Source organism: Denticeps clupeoides, chromosome 11 (assembly GCF_900700375.1).
Source record: "Denticeps clupeoides chromosome 11, fDenClu1.1, whole genome shotgun sequence".
Taxonomy (NCBI): domain Eukaryota; kingdom Metazoa; phylum Chordata; class Actinopteri; order Clupeiformes; family Denticipitidae; genus Denticeps; species Denticeps clupeoides.
Genome location: NC_041717.1, coordinates 7,168,595 through 7,194,284, shown reverse-complemented (window position 1 = coordinate 7,194,284; position 25,690 = coordinate 7,168,595). Strand labels below are relative to the sequence as shown.

The 25,690-nt window shown below is 41.4% G+C and overlaps 2 protein-coding genes across 5 annotated transcripts; both read right to left on the bottom strand.

Moving 5' to 3' along the window:
- Positions 1 to 410: 410 nt before the first annotated feature.
- Positions 411 to 20,797, bottom strand: loxl2b (lysyl oxidase-like 2b). Of its 3 annotated transcripts, none has more exons than XM_028996923.1 (14): positions 20,532 to 20,797; positions 19,059 to 19,457; positions 18,024 to 18,199; positions 10,908 to 11,119; positions 9,552 to 9,765; positions 7,503 to 7,686; positions 7,145 to 7,302; positions 6,897 to 7,064; positions 5,307 to 5,472; positions 4,888 to 5,128; positions 3,589 to 3,704; positions 3,335 to 3,471; positions 2,113 to 2,224; positions 411 to 1,888 (listed from the first exon to the last, which is right to left on the bottom strand). In XM_028996923.1, the coding sequence occupies exons 2-14, from the start codon at positions 19,405 to 19,407 to the stop codon at positions 1,818 to 1,820; spliced, it is 2,304 nt and encodes a 767-aa protein (XP_028852756.1). In that variant the 5' UTR covers positions 19,408 to 19,457; positions 20,532 to 20,797; the 3' UTR covers positions 411 to 1,817. The 3 variants fall into 3 exon arrangements, with proteins under 3 accessions (XP_028852756.1, XP_028852757.1, XP_028852758.1); XM_028996924.1 differs by having other exon boundaries at positions 7,503 to 7,683; XM_028996925.1 differs by having other exon boundaries at positions 7,503 to 7,683; positions 9,624 to 9,765.
- A 1,862-nt stretch (positions 20,798 to 22,659) lies between these two features.
- On the bottom strand, positions 22,660 to 25,474 carry cyb561a3a (cytochrome b561 family, member A3a). Of its 2 annotated transcripts, none has more exons than XM_028996661.1 (7): positions 25,447 to 25,474; positions 24,948 to 24,976; positions 24,388 to 24,588; positions 24,065 to 24,273; positions 23,530 to 23,684; positions 23,251 to 23,419; positions 22,660 to 23,145 (listed from the first exon to the last, which is right to left on the bottom strand). In XM_028996661.1, exons 3-7 carry the CDS (start codon positions 24,572 to 24,574, stop codon positions 23,122 to 23,124), a joined length of 744 nt encoding a protein of 247 aa, XP_028852494.1. In that variant the 5' UTR covers positions 24,575 to 24,588; positions 24,948 to 24,976; positions 25,447 to 25,474; the 3' UTR covers positions 22,660 to 23,121. The 2 variants fall into 2 exon arrangements, with proteins under 2 accessions (XP_028852494.1, XP_028852493.1); XM_028996660.1 differs by having other exon boundaries at positions 24,948 to 25,069; positions 25,447 to 25,465.
- Positions 25,475 to 25,690: the final 216 nt, after the last annotated feature.

Here is a 25,690-nt window from a genome sequence, read left to right as displayed (position 1 = left end):
GCTGGAAGTCCGAAAGCAAGTGCGGGTACATGCCAAAATACATGCCAGACTGTGACAAAAAATAGAGCAGGACTTTCTTTTTGAAGATATTCTTTTAAAATGGTTTATAAAGGGAATATGCTCTGGGAACTCTTGATGATATCCATAATCAGATGACCTATGTAAAAAAGGTCATTTGTCATTGAACCCGCAACCCTTACAAGTCCCCCCGTGCTTGTTCTGTCTCCTGTGACAAGTGGCCCATTGATGGTGATTAAACCATATCTGTCATGCAGTTGCACCTCCCACTTCTGACTCACTATGCATTATTACAAACTGGAGCATTTCATGATCCTTGGTTCTGAAAAGTTTGCAGATTCATCTTCAAAATGCAATATGACATAACATTTTTTATTTCCACAAAGCAGACCTCACCATGTGAGAATATTTTATTACATTAATACAATCAAGGGGCGTGGGGTTATTTCCATCTGCCCCCACAAGGGGGCATTACCCACGCAAATCATTTCTGCTGTCTCGATCTCAAATGAACACTAGGGGGAGACAAAAGGCATTTTACCTTCTCACTGAGCCAAGGGTGGGGCTCCACCACACCGCCGACAATATATTCAGTGCATTGTAGTACAAAGATGAGATGTAACTCACCAAGGCAAGGAAATCAGAAGCCTGCTTATGTATGCACCCATTTATTGTACTAAACAAAATACAAATGCACAACATGGACTGTAACATTCCATTCAAGTAAGCATCTTATAATGTAGCCCTTCAGCTCACACGTACCCTCAAAAAACAGAGGGTAACAGTTATGTAGCACCATTAAAATACCTTAAAAAGTAGGACATTGCCAAACGAGGATCCCTGACTTTTAAAAATAAGTTATGAAGATAATGTATGGAGATAAAAAAAAAACTAACACTGACAAAAATGAGGAGTGAATTTAAACAGGTTTCAATTTCCTGTATGTTCTTTTTTTAATACAACCTTGCAATAAATGAAAAAATATCCATAAAAGCTTTTAAACAAAAATTACTTAAAGAAAGATTCGGAGAATGAAGCTGAGACACCTATGTATGTGCACACAGGCGCCAAAAAATAAAGCTACTCCAGATAATTAACTTGAATATTATACCACTAACTTATTCTGAATATGAACCTTCCCTTAATCATGATTAACAACTGATGACCCAGGTTTAGGTGACAACTAGGAACTACTTGGTACGTATGTATGTACATACATATTCACCCCTAAATGGCGTCCAATCCAATTCTCTTAGGGCTGGTATGTTCGGCCACTGAATAGTAAAATCTGATGGGACCCTTTCTGCTTGGACAATCCTGATTATGAAGCTCATAAGAAGCTGGCCTGCAGTTGGTCCACAAAGTGAGGGATCGGTGTTTTATGCAGAGTGCCCAGTGGTTTAAACAAGAAGGTCTCGATTCAACAGTACTGCATGTACCTTAATCAAAATTTAAAAATTGCATCTGCATTCCCTTTTTAAGTGTGAACGTGGTGAACTTTAGAGACAAGTCACAGTGAAGATTTTGAACTCGATGCCATCTCCAGCACGAGGGGTTAGTCTCTGGACCAGGGTGGTGTCTGGACGCTGCCTCTGATTTTAGACTCGAGTCTTTGAAGGCAATGGAATGCATGATAAAGCGACCATAAAGCATTTCACAGGAGAGGGAGCAGGCAGTGGGCAATTAATACGATCTGAAGTGTTACAGCTCGCAAGGCACTGTGAGGGATGTAGTGGTTTAGGAACTGGGCAGTCACAGCGGTGGGATTGTTTTTTGTCTGTTTTTGCTTGATTCTTGCTTTATCTGTGGGTCACTTGGTTGCTCACAAGTCCAGGGAAAGTATTTTCTGTCTCGGCGCTAACAGAACCACCTTTGGAGAAAAACAAGAACATACTGAGTCAGTTTCCCACTCTGGGATTGGGCCTAGTCTGAGACTAAAAGAGTATTTTAATGTAGAACTTCACTGAAGTTCTCTTTTAGTCTAAGACTGTTCCATGACCCGCTGTGCACACCGAGTTACACTATACAGATCCAACATAGATAGGAATCCAGTGGTAAAATGTACATGTAATTGGAAGCACTGGAGAGTCTTACCTATATGACAATTGTACATCCATATACGGTGTCCGTCGTATCGACACCTACACTTCACAATGTTATTGGAGTAGTCTGATTCAGCGACTTCATAGTTGGGGTTAATGACAATCTAAGAAAGAGAGTAAGGTGAGGCAATGAGTTTAGATGAACTCATTTAGATGATGGCAATAGTGATAATAATAATCACACCAGTGTTGTAATTATGACATCCTCCTGGTGACTGCTGCGCCATGAAGCTGTTTGTTTGATTTGGATTGTGGTCTTGCCACATGACCCTTGTGAACTTTTCAACTTGTGGACTAATGGAAAGAAACCCAGAGCTTCCAAGACTTAACACACACTCTACTTCATACGTTTTAGACAAAGTGAACACTGTCTTAAATCAGGATCATTGCCATAGTTGACGAATGCTCTGGCACGTTCTTACAACGTTGTTCCACAGCCACAAATATTCAGCACAAATCTTTATATAACATAAGGAACTATGCAAAGTACAGGTCACACGGACAATAACAATTCATTTGAAATGCAGTGAGACTTGGTTATTATTCCCAGTATGCAGTTACTGGCATATGGTTCATAAAATCTTCATATCCTTTATCCTTCTGAATCCTGCAAGCATTTAAAAGATACTATCAACTTTTTGCATACGATTATATCAAACCCTAACCCTCCTAATATTTTTATTATTTCCAAAAGTTAGAATAGTTGTCTGTGGAGATCAGATGGTGATGTTTCTCCAAGTTACCTTAAAAAGCCTGTTCTAGAGATCCATGATTATGGAGTCAATCGTACATGCAACATATAATGTGTACACGCAATATAATAATATGTGTTAAAATTGTTCATATTTACCATAAAATTATTAACACGCTTGAATATTATTACAGGATGTGAATTGTGATTTGAATGGTTTTGATATTTCCTATTTCATACGTTTCAATCACAGGGTTAATAACAGTGTTAGACTTTTTTTGGACTAGCCTACCATTTAATATCATATGGTATAAAGGCTTAACAATTCTGTGGAAACTGTAATGAGGAAAACTCATGAATGGAGATTAGTTTTGTTCACTGTTATATATTTTTGGTCATTTTTGGTAATTTTACATCAGACTTGGCTTTATGCCAATTTTGTATAGGATCGTTGAATAAATTTGCATTTGATTCAATATTAAATGACTTTGTTCATGCTTACAAGTCTTCTAAATGCTTTTACCTGAAATATGTAATCTCCAGGTTTCACATCAGTGATATCCACCCACTGGCAATCAATGTCATGCCTGTATGTATCCCAGCATCCCACTGTGATTCCCTGCTCTCCAAAATTTGCACACTCATATCTCTTCTCAATACCTTAAGAACACAAACAGAATAAAAAAAGTTTTTGTTGTTCAGTACATGTAATAACACCCTGGGTAAATGATTCAGATACACAATAACACTTCGACAGTGCACTAGTCTACTACTCACCTTCATCACACTCTGAGTCCTCCAGGCAGAAGCTGGCCTTGTGACCATCAGCCACTTTGGTACCATTGAGGCTAAGGAGGTCATAGTGAGTAAAAATCTCCATGCTGTGATAGTGTCTATAATGAACAAAGGTCCAAAGCATTACAATTAGGAACAAAATAAAGAACACTGATGTTTGTGTGTATATGTGTGTGTGTGTGTGTGTGTGTGTGTGTATATATATATATATATATATCAGCACTGATGTTATATATATATGAGCAATGGAAAAGTAGTATTTCAAGCACTTGGCAAACTTTAAATGAACCCTTTCATATGAACTAAAAATCCCCCAAAATGGATCGAGAAAACCATTTTCAGCACTACTGTACTATATAATCCTCCCTCATGCCGACAGGCAGAACATGCTGGGTAATTGCAGTCAGGATGTACAGTGAACTGCCTTGCGCTGTCAACACAATGCAGCTTATTTAAGGACTGAGCAACGAGCACCATGTATTACAGACCTGAGCCGTCAAATTTATAGTTAGGAACATTAAAAATAAATGACATCACCCAGTCCATCTAGGACTTGAATGACCTTGTGTAGTTTTCGATAAATGAGGACAAAATTCTTTCTCACTTCTATCGCCATAATCATCTCCTCTATTGTGGGGCAGTGGTGGCCTAGCGGGTAAGGATGCGGACCCGTAAGAAGGTTGCGGGTTTGAATCCCAACCCGGCAAGTTGCCACTGAGGTGCCACTGAGAGAAGCACAGTCCCCACACACTGCTCACCAAGGGTGATGGTTAAAAGCAGAGGATACATTCACTTCACGTCTTTATTACCTACTACCACAGATGATCGTTTTCCTGTCATACAGTGTTATTCTGTTATTCTGTCCTGAATATTTACATACTTATTTTCACTACAATTGATAAATCATAAATAGATCAAATTATATATACACAGTACAGAAATAAAGAAAGGCTATTTTAATATGTTGCACATTATGCTCAATTGTCATACATATAAATACTATTCATTTATTGTGTCCTTTAAGTAAGTGTCCATTTTCCAAAAAGACTACGGTTCTACTGAGACAATGTTCAGAAATTCACATTATATTTTTCTCGTGAAAATTCAACTGTGCAAAACTGAGCATGAGCTACCTTATTTTAAGCTGTTATTTTTAAAATGTTATCCTACTTGTCCAGTGTCCTAAAGTTATGGAGAATGTTTATCCTATAAACTCAACATAGTTATTAAAATTCTTTCCAATGCCACCAGATGACAGGACATGTTATTTGGGAGACCTGCCTGTGGCAATCGTGCCAGACCCAGGACTCGCGGCTGGCTTTAGGACGGAAGTCGGACTGGCCGTTGTTGTGGATCTGAGAGGAGAAGCGCAGCAGGCGGCGGAAGGAGTTGGCAGGCGTGTTGCTGGATGACAAGGCCAGGCAGTTTTCCTCGTAGGCACACTGAAGCATAAACATGGTTCTGTCCTCCAGATATGTGGTCTGTTCCACAATCTGGGGATTGAGGACCAGGTCAGGAGCCGCTGATGAAGAGACGTCAAAATGTGGGAATTAGAGTCACTGGTTTCTTGTCAAGTATTTACTTCATCCACTAGGGTGCAGTGTTGTGCAGAAAAACTATGGCATAAGCCTTTTCCCTTAAACTATTTTGAATTTGACAGAAAGGTCAATGAAAGGTTTTAAATCTTAAACTGAACATACTTTCTGAACACGAGACACCCGCTGAAAAGCGTCCTCCTCCCCTGGGACAGCTGAGGTGCTCCCCATGATGAAGACAGTGGGATAAAGACATCTCGGTACCCGCACAACGCACCCCACTCATCACCACAGCATCTGCACTGACGTGTCCAGGCCAGTACCATGATTCCTACAACAATTGAACAAAAATGATCATAGCACTCCTAACATCTCAACCAAACATGTCCTAAACTAGGTGGAGCTAAAAAAAAAAATAGCTCTATGTTCTACTGCTGGTGCTAGAGGGCAATCGTTCTGCACATTTTTGGGTTAATCCTCATTTAACACACCTGATTTAACCTCTCCCTTAAGCTGCAGTACCGGGGACCTCCAGGATCATTGTTGGTGACCCCTGATCTAGTGTTTTAGCTTCATTCTAAATGTCATTAATAAACTACAAAAAACTCATACGGTTACTGTATTACTTACTGCGCAGATGTTATACTTTGTATTTATACTATTATACTAATATTAACACTTTTGCATACATAAAAACAGAAAACGGTGAAAACGTTACTCAACCACAAGAGGGCCCAAGACGTACTCAAGACTCATAAAACTGACGTCATGCAGATTTCTTCTTTGTTACAGTTACAGTTCAGACAAAGAAGACCCTCTCCGCGTTACAATGCAAATGAGCCTAATAAGGAACTTTAAAAGATCACATGATAATTAGATGGATTACGTTGAAATGATGAGACTTTTGAGTATTTACGGAATTTCCGATTCTTACATGCAAAAAATGTAAAACAGAAACATTTTATGATCATTGAACTTCATTAAATATCACAGCATTTTTCTCTGTTTTATAGAAACTTTCCTTTCCCCTGAATCACATCATACATTTATCTTTATATGGCACACTCTGTAATTTTCCCTTTGAAGATGAGGTTTGGTTTCCATTAAATACGATCCAGGTGCAACCGTTTACTTGAGGTCATACTGTCCAGCCTAAAGGGAATGACTTATCATCCAGGCTATCTCTGATAATCGACAGTTGTGAGAGTTAAAAGACCGTGCGAGGGCTTTTAAAATCTCATGTATTTCAATTCCTGTAAAACCCCCTCGGTGATGTTCCCAGGGTGATTTGATTTACACTTAGATTACCTTCATGAAGAATTGTATGGTGCAAGAGACTCACCTTGCACTGCAATATATTAACCCATTGCCAACATGTCATTAATTGCCAGTAATGCTCAGCGCCTTAATATTAAAATATATTGCCAGGCACTTTGGAATTATTGCCCTTAATGTTAACTTTAATTACAGAGAAGTTACAAAATTCCTTTGTCTTTTGCGCATTATCAGTTAGGACAGTTGTGAAATGTACCATGATTTTTTTAACACAGCCCCACGATTATATATTTAGAAGATAATTATGGCTCCTTTGTCTGCATTTGCATTGGGATTAACCACTTTTTCGAAAGCTGGATGAAATGTAATTGAGAGGTGTGCAACTGGCTGACAGAAGCTGCTTCGAACAAACGAACAAAGCTTTGGCTTATGGGCTAGCACACCCGTTACATGTTAGCACTTCTTTCAGCTGGTCCTTACCTGAAAAGCATTACTGGCAAAGCCCAGCCCAAGCTGCCGGCACACAACCATGGCCTCCATTGTGCCCCAGCTTTCTCCACACACCGTACCCCACACCAGAGATCCGTTCCTCTCCATGAGCACCTCCACACGACCTTCAAAGGGGTTCCGGCCACCACTGAGACGCAGCTGTGAGGAAAGAATGCAAACACTCATTTCTTTCCAAAAAAAGCGAAAGCCTTCACACGTTCAAGGCTGCTGACGCTTACTCTCTGCTGGAATCCCATTGCCGGAACGTTGCACCTTACACCAGCATCTTCTTCGTGGCTGCAGCCCAGGGATTCCGTGTCCTTGTTGAAGTAGCAGTCAGTGATTGATTTCTCAAAACCTGAGCACTGAACTTCGTTCATGTGAACAGGGCCCATTCCTGGTTTCAAAAAAAAAAAAAAAAGGTCTATTAAACATATCACAAAACGAACCAAGTTTCCTGAATCCTTCTAATCCTTGATATATGATCTTAGAGGCGTTATAAAAAGCATTATTTCACTGCCTCGGGCCAGACTTTCAAAGTCCAATTTTACTGCCGAAAGTTCTTTTGAACAAACTATTTGATATCGATGTACCTACCCTGGCCAAGGCGTCCCCCAGATAGGGCTTCTTTAGCACTGCCAAATCCAAGTTCCCTGCACACCACTGAGGCAGCCATGAGGTTCCAGTTGTCGTCGCAGATGGTGCCCCACTCCCCGTTCTTCAGCACCTCCACGCGACCCTCCCCATGCACCGCACCCCCCCTTAGACGCACCAGGGGCTGCTGGGAAGACAGAAAAAAAGGCTGTCATTTGTTGCGTCTCGTCTCTTGCCAAAAAGGAATGTACAAAAGGTACTGAAATGTAGGACTGCAGAGAGGAAACGCATCCATTTTGTGGTTGGGCACATCGCTGGACTCTGAGGTCATGCTGCAAGGTTCTGGACAAATTACAAACGTTTGAATTTACACATACTGTCAGACACTAACTTCCTGTTGTTTACAAAGGGTAATTACAGACAACCAAAATGTGCTGAGAACAACCCAAACCAGTAATAACCACGTTTCACCGGGACAAATTTCTGCCCATCACTTTCTTTCAGGCCGTAAATGTATGCGGTTGAATACTTTGGTTAAATACAGCAGCACCAAAAGCTAAAACTACCTTAAACTACTTAGCAACGTGAGACGTGACTTCATGAGATCATCACAGGGGAAAAATCTGGTCAGAGCACTGAGCTGCGGTACCTTGGAGGGACTCACAGTAACTCCTCCAAAAACCCGCAGATGTGATGAAAGTCTCTGGAGCGCTTTGGAAAAGATTCCAGAAGTCCTTCTGGAGGCAGTCACTATTAGAACATGTTGGTCTAAGAAAAGTGATGCAGAGACCTTCAAAGTGAACCCGTGCCTGGTTCAAAGCTGAAACCTGCCCTTAATATCAGATATTCAGTGTATTCATTTTAAGCCTATAAACCTATATGATGATCAGAAAGAGTGGATGATCCTACTCAAATAATTAATAATACAAATAATGTATTCAGGATAGTAGCTGCATGTTCAGGTTAACTTTGTGAAATTCACTGAAAAGTGTGAATGCTCCCCGGGCCCACTGCTCACCAAGGGTGGTGGTTAAAAGCAGAGGAAACATTTTGTTGTGTCACAGTGTACTGTGCTGTATTGTTTCACAATGACAATCACTTCACTTTCACTTAAACTGTAACTAAACTTTTGTCAAAGGGCCAATAACAAGGTTATTCTGCATTTGCCCAAATGAAAGATAAATGTATTTTTACATTTATCTGTAAAAATGTATTTTTTAAAGATAAAATTATTTTTAAATGTATTTTTAATCTTCTATAATATTTCTGAACAAGTGATACTTTTGCATTGTATTTTTTTTTTTTTTAACAGAAAATCAGATTTGGCATAAGTTATAGTCCTGTTTTTGGGCCAGTACAGTATTTTTTACATTATGATGCCATTCCCATTTTCTCTCCTGATGCTTACTGATGTGCAGATGACAGAGAAAGAGAGGCGCTGCTTTGGTTAGGTTGTTTAAAAAAAAAGATCCAAAGAGAACAAGGAAAGGATGCAGCAAGCGCTAGGCAGACTCAGTCTTGACAGACGTACGATAAGTATCGTATTTGTGCCGGAATTTTACCCCGTTAGCATGACAAGATACCGATCTGTGTTTTCATCGGGCTGTATAGACATACTTGGCTTGTTCATATGCAGCCAATCAATGCCCGATGTGACACGTGATGACGCACAAAGAAAACAATAACGAGTGCGGGTTTGCATGGCGGAGTTGCAGCTACGGAAGACGCAAAGAGCAATCATACGCAACATCGCCATCGTACTTACAGAAATGAATGGGGGAAAGACCCCAGTCTTTCTACTGGGTGATAGAAGCCTGTAGGAGCGCTAACAGTAACAGTGTTTTTCACGAACGTACCGTACCGTAAACGATGCATTATACACTATACAGTCTATGATGACGTGTTATTGAAGCAGATTTTCCCGTAACATCTAAATGGAAATTCTCAAAATACAATTACTTTTAAGATGCTGGTACGATACGTCGACATTATGCAAGAAAGAGAAACATTATCCTGGTTACAGAGCTACAATGGAAAGTTCCCCGGCCCTACCTCCTGCCGGAAGGCTTTCCTGTAGCCCGCCATGGAGGTTGGAGCGAAAGATCGCCCCGGCACGCAGCTCACCACCACGGGTAGGCCCTGGCCATCAGTCCTGTTCTTCATGGACAGGGTCTGTCCTAATTTGCAGCTCGATAGGTGGGCCTCGTTTCCGGTGCAGTTGACGGAATAATCCCAATACGAAGGTATTCGCCTGCGGGCAAACATCCTGAAACAACACGGATTAGCATTAGCGTTTTTGCTAGTTGTTTGCAGCGTGAAGAATATTTTGACAAAACGCGGAAGGGCTGAAGAGGCTGCGCAGAGCTGTCGCAGTAATGATGACGAACAGATACGGAGTCTACAGGGACTGAAGACTGGCGGCCAGGGCGCTGCATTCGCTTTCAATTTAGAACATAAGCGCGGAACGTGTGCTGTTGGCGTCGAGTCAAGATCCGTGTCAAAAACAAACTGTTACGGGCACGTGCAAGGCCGGACAGAAAGAAGGGGGTGGGGGGGTCTGATTCAAGCAACAGATGCGAAGCACGTTGACCCAGGTTTTTTTTTGTCCATGTATCGCAGCTCTGCTAGTCAGACATATCAGTCCCAAGCACAGTTAGAAGAATGAAATTCTTGGTATGTCACACGCCATGCCACCTCGCTGCCATTCGACACAGGTCAGCATCGGGTGACGCTTGTACACCATCATGGTTCTGCGCATCGCGGAAGAAGTAGGGAAGTTTGGCGCGGAGAACCATGTTTCATGCATTCACAGACATGCAAAACAGCACGTAGCCAAAAGCTGGATGGGCCAAAAACGGTAATTTATGGAGGGTTTTTTTTTAAGTAAATATGCTGTTTCTTATCCCAAATATTTGCAGGGTACATGTTGCCATAAACAAAAAAAAAAACTACCGACCAAAAATATCTCCTTTTGTATCCAATAGTTATTGTGGGGTACACCATTTTGTCATATGAATATGAACAAGTTGTAGCAAAAGTATGCGAATGCCTTCGCTTTCACTTTGTGAAAGAGCTAAAGCTTTTGCTCTACTCTGGCTCTGGCAGGCTTTTCGAGAGATCTAAGGCATGTAAGATCACAGGCACCCTTAGGAGTGTCAGTCCTCTAGCTCCTCCCTTTGTAAACTCTGTTCATAAAATGGTCATTAAAGATACGCAACAACAAAAAAGCGGAGTAATTACGCTCCGCTTAGCTCCAATTGAAAAAGTGTGTCCTACGAGAAAAGATGGGGCCCTGAGTTTACAGTATAATTGTGTACCACATGAAACGAAGCTATTCAGTGCATTATCACCCTGAACACAAAGTACAGTAATAGTCGCTGAGGTCAGCAGGACATGGTACATACTCACCTGTATACTCTTGCATTGTACTTCTTCTCCCCGGGAAAGCCGAACATGCCGCACATGACGCGGCTGTTCAGCTGAGTCCAGTCATCATCGCGAATCTGCTTCCACCGGCCCCCGTCTTTGACCTCCACATAACCCTCAGTCACGGGGACGCGCTTGCGCAATGAAGACAGGATGGCGCGGATCCGCACATCTTCAACCTGGATATTCAGGCTCTGTGGGTACAGGACGTAGAGTGCTATGGCTACATTAAAAAATATATATATTTCTACATTGGACATTTGTGTCACTTATTTGACATTACAGCCTAATAAGCTGTAAGGTTCTGGGACTCCTGCAGCCCTCATGGAATAACCTGAGAAAGAAGGTTATATAACTGCACATGACTGCTCTTCCAAGAGCTGTGTCTGCGTACTCCAGAAATTCTCCAGAGGTCAAACCATTCATCAATTTAGGACAAACAACCTGAATGGACCTCTTAAGGAGATGAACTGAAAGCAGGCCTGGCTTGTATAAAACCAGAGGCACCGCCTCCATTGGCAGAAGTAGGAAATGAGGCAGGTCTTTTATAATCAGCACAGTCCACATTTTTTTACATTTACATTTACAGCATTTATCAGACGCCCTTATCCAGAGAGACTTACAATCAGTAGTTACAGGGACAGTCTCCCCCCTGGAGCAACTTAGGGTTAAGTGTCTTGCTCAGGGACACAGTGGGATTTAAACCTGGGTCTTCTTGTTCATAGGTGAGTGTTTTACCCACTAGGCTACTACCACCTACATTATATTTTTATATTATTTGCTGATGAACAGTTTCACTTAACTTCCAGTGTAAAATTTTTCGCCAAACATCTGCATAAAGAAATGAAACATTAGCAACAAAGTGTGGTAGTAAAAAAACACTTATTGCCATTGTGTCCCTGAGCAAGACACCTACCTTAGCCCTGAGTGTCTCCAGGTGGACTGTCCCTGTAACTACTGGATAAGGGCATCTGATAAATGCTGCAAATGTATTAAGACAATACATTCACTTTACATTCTGTATTAAGGCTTTACCATAGCTATACCTAAATAAAAAGCTTTGATCTGTTTCTTTTATAGAATGTTAGACAGTGGGGATGGTTTTGCAACACTCCTGCTGAAAAAGCTCTTCACATGAAGATGCTGCTGCTGATGATGATGACAATAGTGAGCAGAGCAGTCGCGGTTTGATTAATGAAAAATAAATATGTTTCCTAAATTAGAACCTCTGTCATAGTCTCCATAACCTCATGAGTAGAAAATGTACACCCTTTATGCTACATTTCTTGCAAATTGATGAAAATAAATTATGTTCAATAAGATGTACTTACCAACTGTTTATTCAGTTAAATAGCTGCATCCATGTTACCACATCACGTTTGATATGGTAATTTCACATTTCGAAGACTTGTTCTACAGTGCAATTCGACTAGGTATACATCCGCGCTAAAATATCAAGGTGAAAGTCATCATAGTGTAGCGGTTCTTCTTCTGCGTTGTGTAACTTTTTGATTTTGTTTCTTGAACCACAAATGATGAGCTGACACCCAAGAGATTTTCTGTGCAAAGTGTATTCTGTACAAAAAGCAAGGTCGCGTCAGAACATTGTCACACATCGCGCCTTTCTGCACCTCTCTACTCACGCCATGTGTCCAAGAGAACTGAACATTAACATAAAGCCCTGACAATACTGCATTCCTGTACAAAAAAGCAAGGTCGCGTCACACATCGCGTCTTTCTGCACCTCTCTCTACAATATACATTATTAAAAGAACATAAAAAAAAATCACAAAATAACACACATGCAAAATATTCCTAATATTTATATAAATTAAAATAATATAAATAACTTTATGCACACAAACCCCACGCACCTCTCACAGCTCACGCCATGTGTCCAAGAGACCTGAACCGGGTCTCAAAAACAAAATAAAAGTCTTTAGGAAATAAGAAACTAAAAGACACAAGAAAGAAGAAATATACTTATAAATCTAGTGTAACCATTTAACTCCGGCACAATAGCTTCCGTAGTATAGACCCAGCTCCTAACACAACTTTGTGAATAGATTAACGGCGCAGCACGTTAACGCCAATAACGGCCCACCACTAATATGAGCTATTGTTTCACAACATTTCTAAGCAAAGAGCAAAAGACAAATTAAGCTCTTCTCACTTGAATTTTACCATGACTGTAATTTTAATGACGTGTTGTAGTGAGAGGAGTTGTGGCAACAACACAACCCAGCTAACATGCTCAATGCGAAATATGTGAAGAATGAAACCCACAATGTTAGAATATACCACATCTTGTATATGTCCCAGGATCAAAAATAATTTTTAAAACTGTTTTCCTTTGAACGTGTATGTGTTGGTAAAGCAACATAAGCATCGAAAGACCCAAAGACTGTCAATGTCATATTGGTATGTAACCCCAGTCTACCCGGTTCATTGGCGTGAGGTAACCTCCCCAAGCAAAGCCTCCCAGTTTACACGAGCATGGCCTCAAACCCACATTCCTGTGCTACGTGACAGAGCAGGCCATGCTTGGAAGAGACTGTGCTTTTGCTTAGCTCAGCAGAAAGGCGTCTGCTCCTTACACATCCTAGGAAAAAAAAAATAAGACACCACGGCTTTATAATTAAAAAGGCGATTTCCACAAAAATGGCATCAGCCCAAAGGAATGTCCAGATGCTACCACAGAAGATGACTATTCTGTTCCTTTACTCCCTTTACCATGCAGAGTGGAAAAGACCGCAGGAGGGTCTGTACTATGGTGCTACACTGCCAGACGAAAAGTTTGGACGTGCCTACTCAGGGGTGGTTGTGGAGATGGGGCCATTTTGAAGAATCCAATGCAAGAAACATACTCAGTATTTTTGTATCAAGAGAAATTGAATTATGTTTGAATCTGTTTATTCAGAGTCGCCACTTTTTACCTTCATGACTGCTTCATTCATTACTGCCATCATCAAAAGCCAGTTCATGAGATGCTTAAGCTGGTGGGGAGAAGCCAAGAGCGTGAAAATGCTGTCATCACATCAAAAGCTCTCTGCTTTGGAGAGACTCAGATGTAAAGCTTTTTGCCTTTGTTTATTACAGTAGTGTAAAAAATGCAATACCCATAAAAGGGTTGGTGCATTCAAACTTTTGCCTGGTATTGTATACTATCAAGCAGCAGCACACACCCACCTAAACTTTTCTGAACCATCAGTGAATAGATGAGGTCCATTTCAACACTTCGGAAACACGAAAGAGCCACAATAATAACAATAACCTTTGGCAAAGAAAAAGAAACAAACCATTTATATGTTTTAGAGCTCAGCAGACTAAAGCCAGGAAGACTGAGGATAAATCTGGCCTCTGTGGTTCTTTTAAAAAAAAAAAAATCTCCTACAGACGGCAGGCAACCGAGGAAACCCTGTTGGTGTTTTCATAACCAAGGATGAGCGTGCATCACATGGCTGCAATTTCACCATCATCACCATTATCGCCATCATTACAGCAAATCCTCACCATGGTACAGACCGAGTACAGTCTGACTGAGTACATGACAGGGAGGAGAAGGAGGAAAGTAAAGAGGGGGGGGGGGGGGGGGGGGTCTGGGGGGGTCCCAACAGCTGGAGTATCGATTTGTAAGGACATGTTTTTCTTGTCTTTCGGAGACTGCAGAGCCACTTAGAAAGTGTAGACGTCCTCTTTTTCCCGACAGAGTCCTCCTGCCGCTTACACAACACAAGGAGTCAGAGGCACAAGCGGTGCTCTCATGAACGCTGCTCCCTTGTACAACACATGAGTTCTGAGACTAGACTTGCTTTTTTATTCATTGTATTGTCAAGCCCCATGCCTGGGTGGGTGTCAAAGGTCAGTGTCAAAGGTCAGTGAATATAGTCCATGCCTCATTTGTCTCAGCAACTTGAAACAAATCTATGAATGACAGCAAGTTCTTGCTTCATTTTCAGACCTTCATATTCTTCAATTCATTCACACACACACACACACACACACACATATGGCACTGATTTACTCTTTCTACTATAACTGGGTGAACTGGGAATATTTCTGAAAACAAGAGTATAGTAGCCCTGGCAATACGTAATCTTTCTGACTGACTTGGTGTTATAACACAGTTTTCACTGTAAACATCCTGCATAATGGCATTTCTAGTAAAAAGTAAAAACAATAGACCCAATGAAGGTTCAAATATCTTGGACCCACATTAGGTCTACAAATGGCAAAACATGGTGTGATTGTTTTATCTTCTATATTTCACCATTTCCAACAGCCGTTGCTGCATCTTCCCATACTTATTACATTGCACAGTGTCAAATAAAAACAGCCATGATCATGTCAGAATGAAGAGGGAATGTTGAGAGGCCACATATAAGTGTCTAGGTTAATACAACCAAAGCCTCAGACCTCAGGATACACTGAAGCACACGGTGCACACAATGAAACTTGCCCTCTGCTTTTAACCCTTGGTGAGCAGTGGGCAGCCACCACAGGCACCCAGGGAGCAGCGTGTGGGGACGGTACCTTGCTCAAGGGGACCTCAGTGGCACCTTGGCGATTGGGGTTTCGTATCCGCAAGTTTCCAGTTACAAGTCCACTTCCTTAGCTGCTAGGCCTCCACTGCCCCACTATGCAGAACAGATCCCCCAGTTTGAGTGGTGGGTCATAATGTGAATTTGCTACTGAGTTCAGCTAAATTATTGGAGCTGCCAAGGCACAGATCTGATGTGTTTTCTTTGCCATTTGGGGAATACTTTTCCAGATTTATCCAGCTGAAAGCGGAAACTATTCCTGTATATATAGTTTTAGGAAAAACTTTTTTTTATGGGGCAATAAAGCAACACACACATAGTGTGGGTCCTGGATTTGATGGTCCAAAAGTTTTTATGCATTACGTAAATTAAAATGGAATGAGTCTGGGTTTTAAGTCATTTCCTCAGTTTGTGGTATTGCATGCCATATGTGGTACCAATTTAAACTAAATTCGGGGCTGGTTTGCTAGAATAAATGATCCACAACAAGGAAGTACTGTGCATGAGAGCTGTCAATCATCGAACTCTGATTGTGACAGAGTAAAATGGCTAGTTAGTTTCTCTTCTGAGATACAGATTCTTGGTATTTGTGTAAATCCTGAGGGTGCCTGACACTGGGCCTCTTATGCAAAAACTATGCATCTTAAGCCAGTCTGTTAGTGCATCGGCCTGATTTTTGACATCTATAGAAAACTACAAAAAAACAATCTGATGTGAAAACAATCTGATATTCTGATGTTTGCTTCATCCCAGAAATACAGTCTAGAACTATCATGCCAACTCTCTGCCCTATAAAATGTAATTGTAAATAACAGCTGTTTGTCTAGGTCACAAATGTGAGAAGACACCACTCTCTCAGACATATTTGAGAGAAAATATATAAGTACAAAATAATTCTACTTTTAGACTGCATCCAGGCCAATAAACAGTAATTTGTCAACACAAACATTCCGCAAATCCACAAAGTTTAAAGCAGAACACATATTTGAAAGGCGATGAGTAGCAAGCATGAATTGCACCTTTGACACTTTGAGACTGGTAAACAAGCCAGGAAGCAAAAATTGCCCAAAAAATTTTAATCTCTATAAACAAGCAGAAGAGAGAACATACTGTTCACGCCTGCACTGCAAAGCTGTCACGGACCAAAGGTCAAACCCTAAAATATGAGAAATATAAGAAAAAAAATTTTTTTTAATTCAATCCTTCCATGAAGTTGATTAATTAGATGATAAATTCATTTTCTGGCCCAACTGATTAGAAAAATGAAAATGAAAACTAGAACATCTGTTTTGAAAGAAGGATGTTGTATGTCACAGTAGAACAACAAAGGTGAGGGGCAGGGGTCTTCACAAAAGAGGTCAGCAGCATACCCGTGCTAACATTCCTCCTCACCCCTGTCTGAAAGCTCTTCTAAAATCGTTCCTTTGTGGACAATACAGGAGCACCAAGATGAAGACCAAGTGACTGATTGTATCAGTGGCCCTTTCACCCCATGACCCCACCCCCCAGCCATCCACCATTCCCCTCCTACCCTGGGCGGATGTGAGCTCGCTCACGTTCTAGCATTACAGCGGCGCGTGCAGGGTTTTACTGCTAAATAGTGAAGCCCACGTGGGCTTTCAGGGGATGGAAAACCTGAGTCCGATTTTCTCTGTGAAGAATCACAGCTGGAAGCAGAAACAAGAAAAAAGGGAAAAAAAACACACTCCAGACGTCTAGACGTCTTCAGGCCTGAACTCCTTAATCATATAATCCATACTGCTCTGTGAAAAAAAAAAAAGAAAGAGAAGCTTTTTCAGCTTTTTTTCTGTCCTTTCAATCCTTATCCTAACATTCTGAAGGAGCATTGTTAGTACAGCATTCAAAACAGAAACCCTCTGCCACGGAATCTCTTGCACCACCCACTCATAGCCTTTCAGCAAGTAACCTCAGCCTTTCACTCGGCCCCCTTCATCGTATCATCAGGTCCGGTCAGTATAGCGGCCTCAACACCACTAATCGTCTTGCAGGCTAAATATTGAGGACATGGGAGGACAGCTCGCTCTGTGGAAAAGACAAGCCTTTCTGCCCGCATGTGCCGGTGCATTTCTTGGCCCACGGTCCTTTCTTCTTTTTGTCAAACATTTTTAAATCTCTTCAGCAATGCGTCACTCCTCACAGATTTTTTTCATGACAGAACATTGTTTTGGAGACACCAACTCTCCAGCTGGGAGTGAAAGATTGTGTTGTGTGTAAATGCTCAATCAAACCCTTACAACCTAATCATTACGTCGCGTACGATGAACTGTACATTTAACGGACAACTTTGAGAAAGAAACAACATCTAATATCTTAGCTTTGTCAAAATCAAATCAAAATGCCAGATCAGAATAACTTGTGGTACAATAATGACATCTGTGACTGTGTGCTTTATTACAATAAAAACAGCAGAACATGATGAAATGTTCTCTTTTCAGAGCAGTATGCAGGGATGAAAATGGTATGCCCCAAATGCAACTATTTATCCCACTCACTGATCTGCTTTAAATAAAAGAGCAGCACGTGCTTAAAAACTTACGTCAATGTTGTTGGTCAGGGCGCTGACGAACTTAAATCCTGGGATCCTCTTGTCACTACACACCACGCCCACGTCTTCAGAGTGCTTACAGTCTGAAACGCCAATTCCGTTGGAGGTGCACAGGGCCAAAGATTTCTCCTTTCCAGTGCACTGGACGTTATCAAACCAAATTCGGCCTGATAAAGAAAAAAAGACACTGAACTACTGAGGCCGTGATCACCAATTACTGTCATTATCTCCATTCAGGAAGACACAGAGTGAAGCTCACTAATTATTCCCAAAAACAGGTCCCAGGTCCCTGAAATATTTATAATCTTGCACACTTTTGGTAGTATTAGGTATACATATATACTTATTATTACTTATTTTTATGAGCATTAAACTTGTATTAACAAATAAGTTACACATTTAAAGGTGCCCTATGATTTTTTGCTTTTATATCGGTCTGATTGGTCCACTAATACTCTATATGAAGTCTCTTTGAAGCCACTTTGATCCAGTCTCACTATGAGATTTCCCAGGATGCACCATTTCAGTGTCTGTAGCTTTAAATGCTAATGAGGAGGAGAGAGGTGGGACAAGGAGGAGAGCCGCCAATAGAAGTGAGCGGGCATTCGCAAAATTGACGTCATCAACACCATTCACCAACCACACGTTTGGCACAACCAGCGTTTTTACAGAAAAAGTTGAATTAACTGTTTCTATACCAATCACCAAGCAACTGCAATGCTTGACGTAAGTTTGACGTTTGGAGAGGTGGGAAATTCTCTGGGTGGACAAAGCATGAGAAAGGGGAGGTAACCTTTCCCCTTATGACTACATAAGCGGACAAATTCCAGATTGGACCGTAAAGCACAACGTATAAAAACTTGACTTTCATAAAAAACAATACTAGCATTACGTACAGTTTCATAAAATATTTATCATGATATAATCGTATTAATCAGATTCCTGATGGTAATGGCATTGTGTTACATAATATTACAAAGTTGGCAGAAAGAACAATTCCATTGTGTTTTATGTAAGGCTGCATACCATCTCCTTTTCCGTATTTAGCTGAAGGGGACCAGGAGATTGCTTCCATGTAGCCCAGCTCCTTGCACACTACCTGGGCGGCATGGATGGTGAAGTCATCATCACAGACAGTTCCCCACTCGCCATCGTAAAACACCTCCACGCGGCCTTCGTTGTGCTTGCGCTTCTCCCCCGCAAGGCGTAGCTGGATCCTGGGCGTGTCCGCTGGCAGCTCCGGAGGAGTATAATGTTCTTGTTCAGGCTCAGGGTAGCCTTCCGGGTATCCCAGGTAGCCATACTGAGCGTGGCCACGTCCCCAAAGAAGAGCTAGCACAGCCAAGCAGCAGAAGGCAATGTGGGACGCCGGCATGATGATAATCGCGGGATGATGAAGAGGATTCTTCGCCGTTGTAGTGGTCCCTTTTGATGCAGAATTGAAAAAGTAAACTTGAAATGAAACAGTGTTCCAGTTGTGCCCGTTGGGTGACCTTACTTTAACAGCAGACCTGGTGCTGGTAACGCATGGAAAACTTAAATCGATGTCATAACAGGGAGCGTCCTTGTGCACTCATTAATGCTTTTATTTGCACCAGCCTCACTAGCACAGTTAAAATAAAGCCCCTCGTATTTATTTACGTACATGATATTGTTATGCTGTATTAATTCATTTAATAGGACGTTTAAAACGAAGAACTGTAAAACTGTTGAAATGGAACGTCTCCCAGGGAAAGAAACCGCACCAACGGCCTCTCTAACATTACGTGGCAGATGTTGCACAAGTTCCAAACTGAGCCTGTTGCCAGACAACGCTGAGCGGCAGGGCAGGGAAATGCAGAGAAAGCAGATCGCAGACGAGCATCATACTGGGCAGATCAGCCGGAACGTGGCTGAGATGCTGGGAAAACGGTGTGCAGTTGAATTAAATCTGGCTGGGTTCGACCCGGGGTTAAGTGGAAAGACATTTTTAAGGGTTAATTTAACGCTTTCTCCACAGCCCCTCCAGGAGATCCTTGTCTCCCTCAGATCCGTCCTGTTTATTCCCCTCAGAGCTCAGGCACATACTTTCCAAAATACCACCGTGAAGGGGAATCTGAACAGGGCATCAGAGGTCACGTCGCCGCAGACGGACAGGTTATTTCTGCACCGAAATCATGAGCGACCGTTGATGAACATGAAAAACTATGGCCGTTCGGTTCTAATGGCCTCTTACTCAGTCACACGTTAACGGTCCATTGCTACACATATCTCCACTATCACGCACACTGCAACAAAAATGAGAAAACCAGGAGCTTACTATTAATCTCAAATATACAACTAAACAACACAATTGCATGGTGTATTATTTAGTTATGTAAATGTCAGCATGTTCTCAGTGGCATGCAAGGTTTTTAACCCTTGAGCTTAAGAAAAGCCTGGAGCTCAACACCTAACGGGATATAAGTGGATCCGTCCACCGTGTAAACCAGGAGTAGCAGACCGGGTTCTGGTACTCACTGCGGGGCAACTCCTCTCCGCCGCGATGGATCCCCCTTCTTCGATCTCCCCGATCTTTATTGTGACAAATGAATAGATGAAGGTCGCGAGTCGCCCGCTCCGCCCCTTTCAGGATTTCGGGGGAGCCTCGGGGACGCGCACCGGAGCTGACCTCACCGCTGGAGCGCGCCTCGGGCTGGAAGGAAAGAGAAGAATGCCCGAGCCGGCCGACATCCCCCCCTTCCCGATCACCAGCTCGGGGTTCGGCCTTCTCCGCCTCTCTACTGTCTCCGAGTTTCCTTTAAAATCGTTCGGAGTCTCGAGAATAATCAAACTATAAAAAAGTGGGCGTTCCTCGGGCGACGGGGCGGTGCCCGCTCGGGAAAAGTGGGCGTTCCTTCACAAACGGGCGTTTTTTTTGTTTTTTTTTTTTTACTCACATTTCCATAAAGATTTAGGTTTTGTTCTGTTTCTGAAGCAGCATGTTATGCAGGTCGACATCATTTCTGGGACACCTTGAGGGGGTGTCTTAAAATTTGGTCCAGATGTTCACCTGGAGAGCTGGGTGGAATCACTAGATTAGACCTTTGGTGGTCAAAGGTCAAGGTCAGTGATTGCCTACAGTGTGTGTGTGTGTGTGTGTGTGTGTGTGTGGAGGGGGGTTACTTGAATTGGTTTGTGGAGTCAGAACCATGAAATTGGTAATTGCAGCGCTTTGCAGAAAACATGGGCCACCAAATATCAAGTTAATACAGTCAATTTCCAGAAGTATGAGCACTGCAGTGTGCACTTAGGTCAGTGTTTGCAGTAATTACTGCCCCAACGGGTTGCGGGTTCAAATACTCAGGTCCCCTTGAGCAAGGTTTAGTCCCGACACACTGCTCCCCCAGGAACCTTTCATGGTCAAGGTCAAAGATCCCTATTTTCCATTTTTTGCAGAAACTGACATAAACAGCAGCATAAAGAAGTCAAACTAATTTAAAATATGTAAAATATATAAGTAAAATACAACCAAAAAAGGGGGAATGGAAAATACATTGCTGATTTTGCACAGTTAAAGGAATATTGCACAGTTAGATTATAGAGTACCTTTTTCACAGGGGTATATATATGACACACAGATCTATTTCCTGGATCACCCATGCCAAGTGAAGTGAGGTATTGTGGGCTTATTATTGTTCATTTGTTCTGTTTTGCCATCAGTCTGGCTGTGGCAGGGAAGAAACTATTACATTTACAGCATTTATCAGATGACCTTATCCAGAGCGACTTAAATTCAGTATTTACAGGGACAGTCCCCCTGGAGACACTCAGAGCAAGTCCCTTGCTCAGGGACACATTGGTAGTAAGTGGGGTTTGAACTTTATCACCGCATGAGATACGTTAGTCACTGTGATGTGACACCATATCTGTGTGGTATGTGTGTAAAAAAGTGAAGTACAAGAATCACATCCCTGCACAGACTTAATTACAGTCAGTGTTGCTAGACCTCTTGAGTGCAATCAGTGTGAATAGCGTGGGGACTGCCCTTAATTTTGTGCTGAATTTAGAATGAAAGACATTAGAGCAACCCAAAAATAATTCAATAAATATTAATAATGGAACACAGACTCCTGAGTAACAGAAGAAAAACCGAGAAAAAACAATATGGATTTTATATCGGATTATATAGTTGTAATAATAGAGGAATAGAATATAATAGGACTGATAACACAAAGTTCCAAGAGCTTCAGAGAAGAAATTTGAACATACAAAACTGGTGACTATAGCACAATAATTCTTATTTCTGCCAAGTTTGATTAGTCATGACTGTGCTAAGGCTTGTGTTCATTCAAATTTTAAAAATACAAATTTTTGCCCATCCCACACAACAGCTGACATAAGTGGACTTATTGTGATCATATATTTCGATTCTTGAAATATCTTAGCACCTCTGCTGAACCTCATTCTCCCTGTTGGTTCCAAGGTCCACCTAAAAATGCAGTGCTGACTGAGCATGTGCAGTAGCCGCTTCTAGATTGTGGAATAAAATAACATTACACATTTTTGGAAAACTTTATTTTTTTTCATACATGTGTAGACTGTGTATTTGTCTTTTTAACTATTTCAATAGAAGTTAATATAAGTTTATTGTTCCACAGTTGTCCCCTAATACTGTATGTACAGCCACTTTTATCCAGTCCCACAATGAGGGGGAGAGTGGCTTATAGAAGTAACTTGACTTACATATTGTATAGCCTTACACTGTGGTTTTTGTATGCGACGGAATTCAAATGTTTCAGAAAAAGATATGTTATGATCACTTCCTCTCTTTTGTAAGTCTAGTTCCCTTTATATTTGACTCATATGAGCACAATGCGATTATTACAGATCTAGAGATATCATGTGATCAGAGCAAAAACCACTACAAATATACATCCTGAGGATGACCCAGGTAGGCGTTTGCTTTATTACATCCATCTTGTTGGACACCGTGGTACAAAAAGTACACAGATAGATATTTACATATTAAATGTACTATCATATTAATAATTCAAAACACATTTAGTTGGTAAATGTCCCTGAATAAACATAATTTATTGTGCCCCGGAGTGCTTCATGTTGTTCCAGCCTAGCGCTCTTCATGTAGCAATGGCTGTGGATCACAGGAAATTAACACCAGTGAGTGCATAGATTGATACCAAGTTCTACAGACACGGTATTCATATGCACACCAACAGAAGCACATTATGATACTCACTCTGTAACCATCACCGTCAGAGCTTGGATCTGGTCGTTGCCATTTCAGATTGTACAGAATTCGCAGCACAACTAGTCCAAAGGCCACAATGAGGACACCAAACGTGTTGACAAAAACTGCCTCTGGTGGTAATGAAGCATATGGCCGGGTTCCATTGACGTTGGCTTTTCTGGACAGATTGAAGTGGAGGGTAAAATGTATTAGTATTATTTTTTTTAAACCATCAGTTGCTATGCGAGTTCCATTCTTGAACCGCTGACAATAATGAAATACACTTACAGCACAAAAAAGAGCTTCTCGTTGATCCCTGAGATGCAGGATATAATGCTCATTACCAGAATAATGGAGCCCATCCACACATGCAAAGGCTTGGTCACTTTGCGGATGTCCACTGGGGTCCAAGGCAATAAAAAAGCACTAAAGCCAGCAGCCCACTACATATGACAAGGAGAAAGTCTGATTATATATACTTTTAGATAAATCTATACTCCTTGGTCACTTCATTAGATACGACTACTCTGTTGGTATAGCTTAAAAATTGTATCTAACCTGCAGCAGGCCATTTTCTACAATGCCTACTACCGGACAGAACAATGTTGATTGGATTTTCAACAGGGATGAATTTATTGATGGTAAGTGAACCCAGCAGCCTTCCTCTAGACAGAAAGTAACTTCTGATGAAGAGCTGTAACAGTACATGGCAACTGCTAGTCTATGGTCTTTACCTGTAAAGGTTACAAACATTTCTAATAAAGTGGCCACAAGTGTTATGTAACAGGTTTCTGGGCATAATCAATTCAGGCACGTTTCATACCTGAAGGGCAAAAAGCGCCACGGTACAGATACCGATCCAGCTGTGAAGGGAGTACAGGTTTGGTGTGTTATTGGCATTGTGGAAGTCAAAGACCGCACAGAGTCCCAGGATGGAGAAAATGAAGGCAAGGAGGAGTGTCCCAGCGTGTAACAACTTCCATGGAGTCTTATCATATCTCCATGTATATGGAATCCGATACAAAACAGCAGCTGGAAGATAAAGGATAAATAGAGTGATTAAATTGATTAACAGTGCAGGAAATTAAACAGGCAGTCATGTGATCTACTGCAAAAGTCACCTGTCACAAGTTCTGGTTTACTCACCAAATCCATAAAGCACCACCAGACCAGTCACCATGAATACAGGATGCCAGTTGAACTGGAGGCTTGAGCCGTCCCATGCAAAGCCACCACGCCAAACAGCATTCCAGTAAGTAACAAACACCACACACAGCAGGCCAAGGCACAAACACAGCAGGAAGAAGATATAGAAGGTCAGCCTGTTTGCCATCACATCCAAGGAGGCTGAAAAAGAGGACAAAATATGAGAAAAGTCGTCCAAGCATGCGTCACCTCAGGACTTTAGTAGCACAAGAGTCTCAAAAGACATTGCTCTCATTCTTAGGTGAAAATACGAATGAGGTGTTGAATGAATTATATCTGATTGTACAAAAGTAATCATTTAGATTAAAATTTACATTAAAGCTTAAAATAGGCCTAGGTACAAGACCAGATCATGCAGTTCAGTTTGATAGGTTACACTCTTCATTTAAAACTGATTCCATTCATATGTATGTGTCACACACTGTTCACACTCATATGTACACATTTAAATTCTGGTCATTCAAAAATCTGATTTTGTATAATAAATAACAGGAACGTACCTGGTATGTTCACTTTATAGATCCTGTCACTGGCACAACAGCAGCAGTAAGAAAAAAGGCAGCAAACTGAAACTCCTTTCTCGATTTCACTGTCTTTCTGTAGTAAGAACCCGCCTCTCCTCCTACATTCATTAAGTTTTAGTTCCTCTTTCAGGGAGTTTTTTTTTTTTTTTACTTCTTTATTTCAAACCCGGTGCTCCAGAGTGGAGAAGTGACGTCTATGCGTCTGTCACTGATGAGAAGTAACTAACGCAATGCTGATGAACAAGGTTAAGACAACAGTTATTTTAAGACCAGGGCTGCGTTAAAGTTTAACTATGGTTTATACAGTATACCGAAGTTTATTGTATTGATGGTCACAACAGCTCCGAATTGGGATTAATAAACAGCTTTAAATAAACTATATCTGTATGTTGGAGTCGTGGAAGGAAATGCAAGTATTATAAATCTGCGAAAATGAATAGTCCGAGTTTGTAGGAAGGTGAGAAATGTCCCTTACCACAATTGACAGTGCAAGAACTTCCTTGTTTTCTCACCAAGTGCATGACGGGAAATGTAGTTGGTTTGGGGCCGTTCATTGCCCGTACAATACTGACATCTAGTGGATCTTTTAATGTTTGCACAGTACTGCAGTTAATGGGTTTTATCGCAAACAATTCCGAATCGGAATTATGTTTATTGTAGGTTAACAAACACAAAAGCAGATCCCCCACTTTGTTATTGTAATTTGTACTTAATTAGAA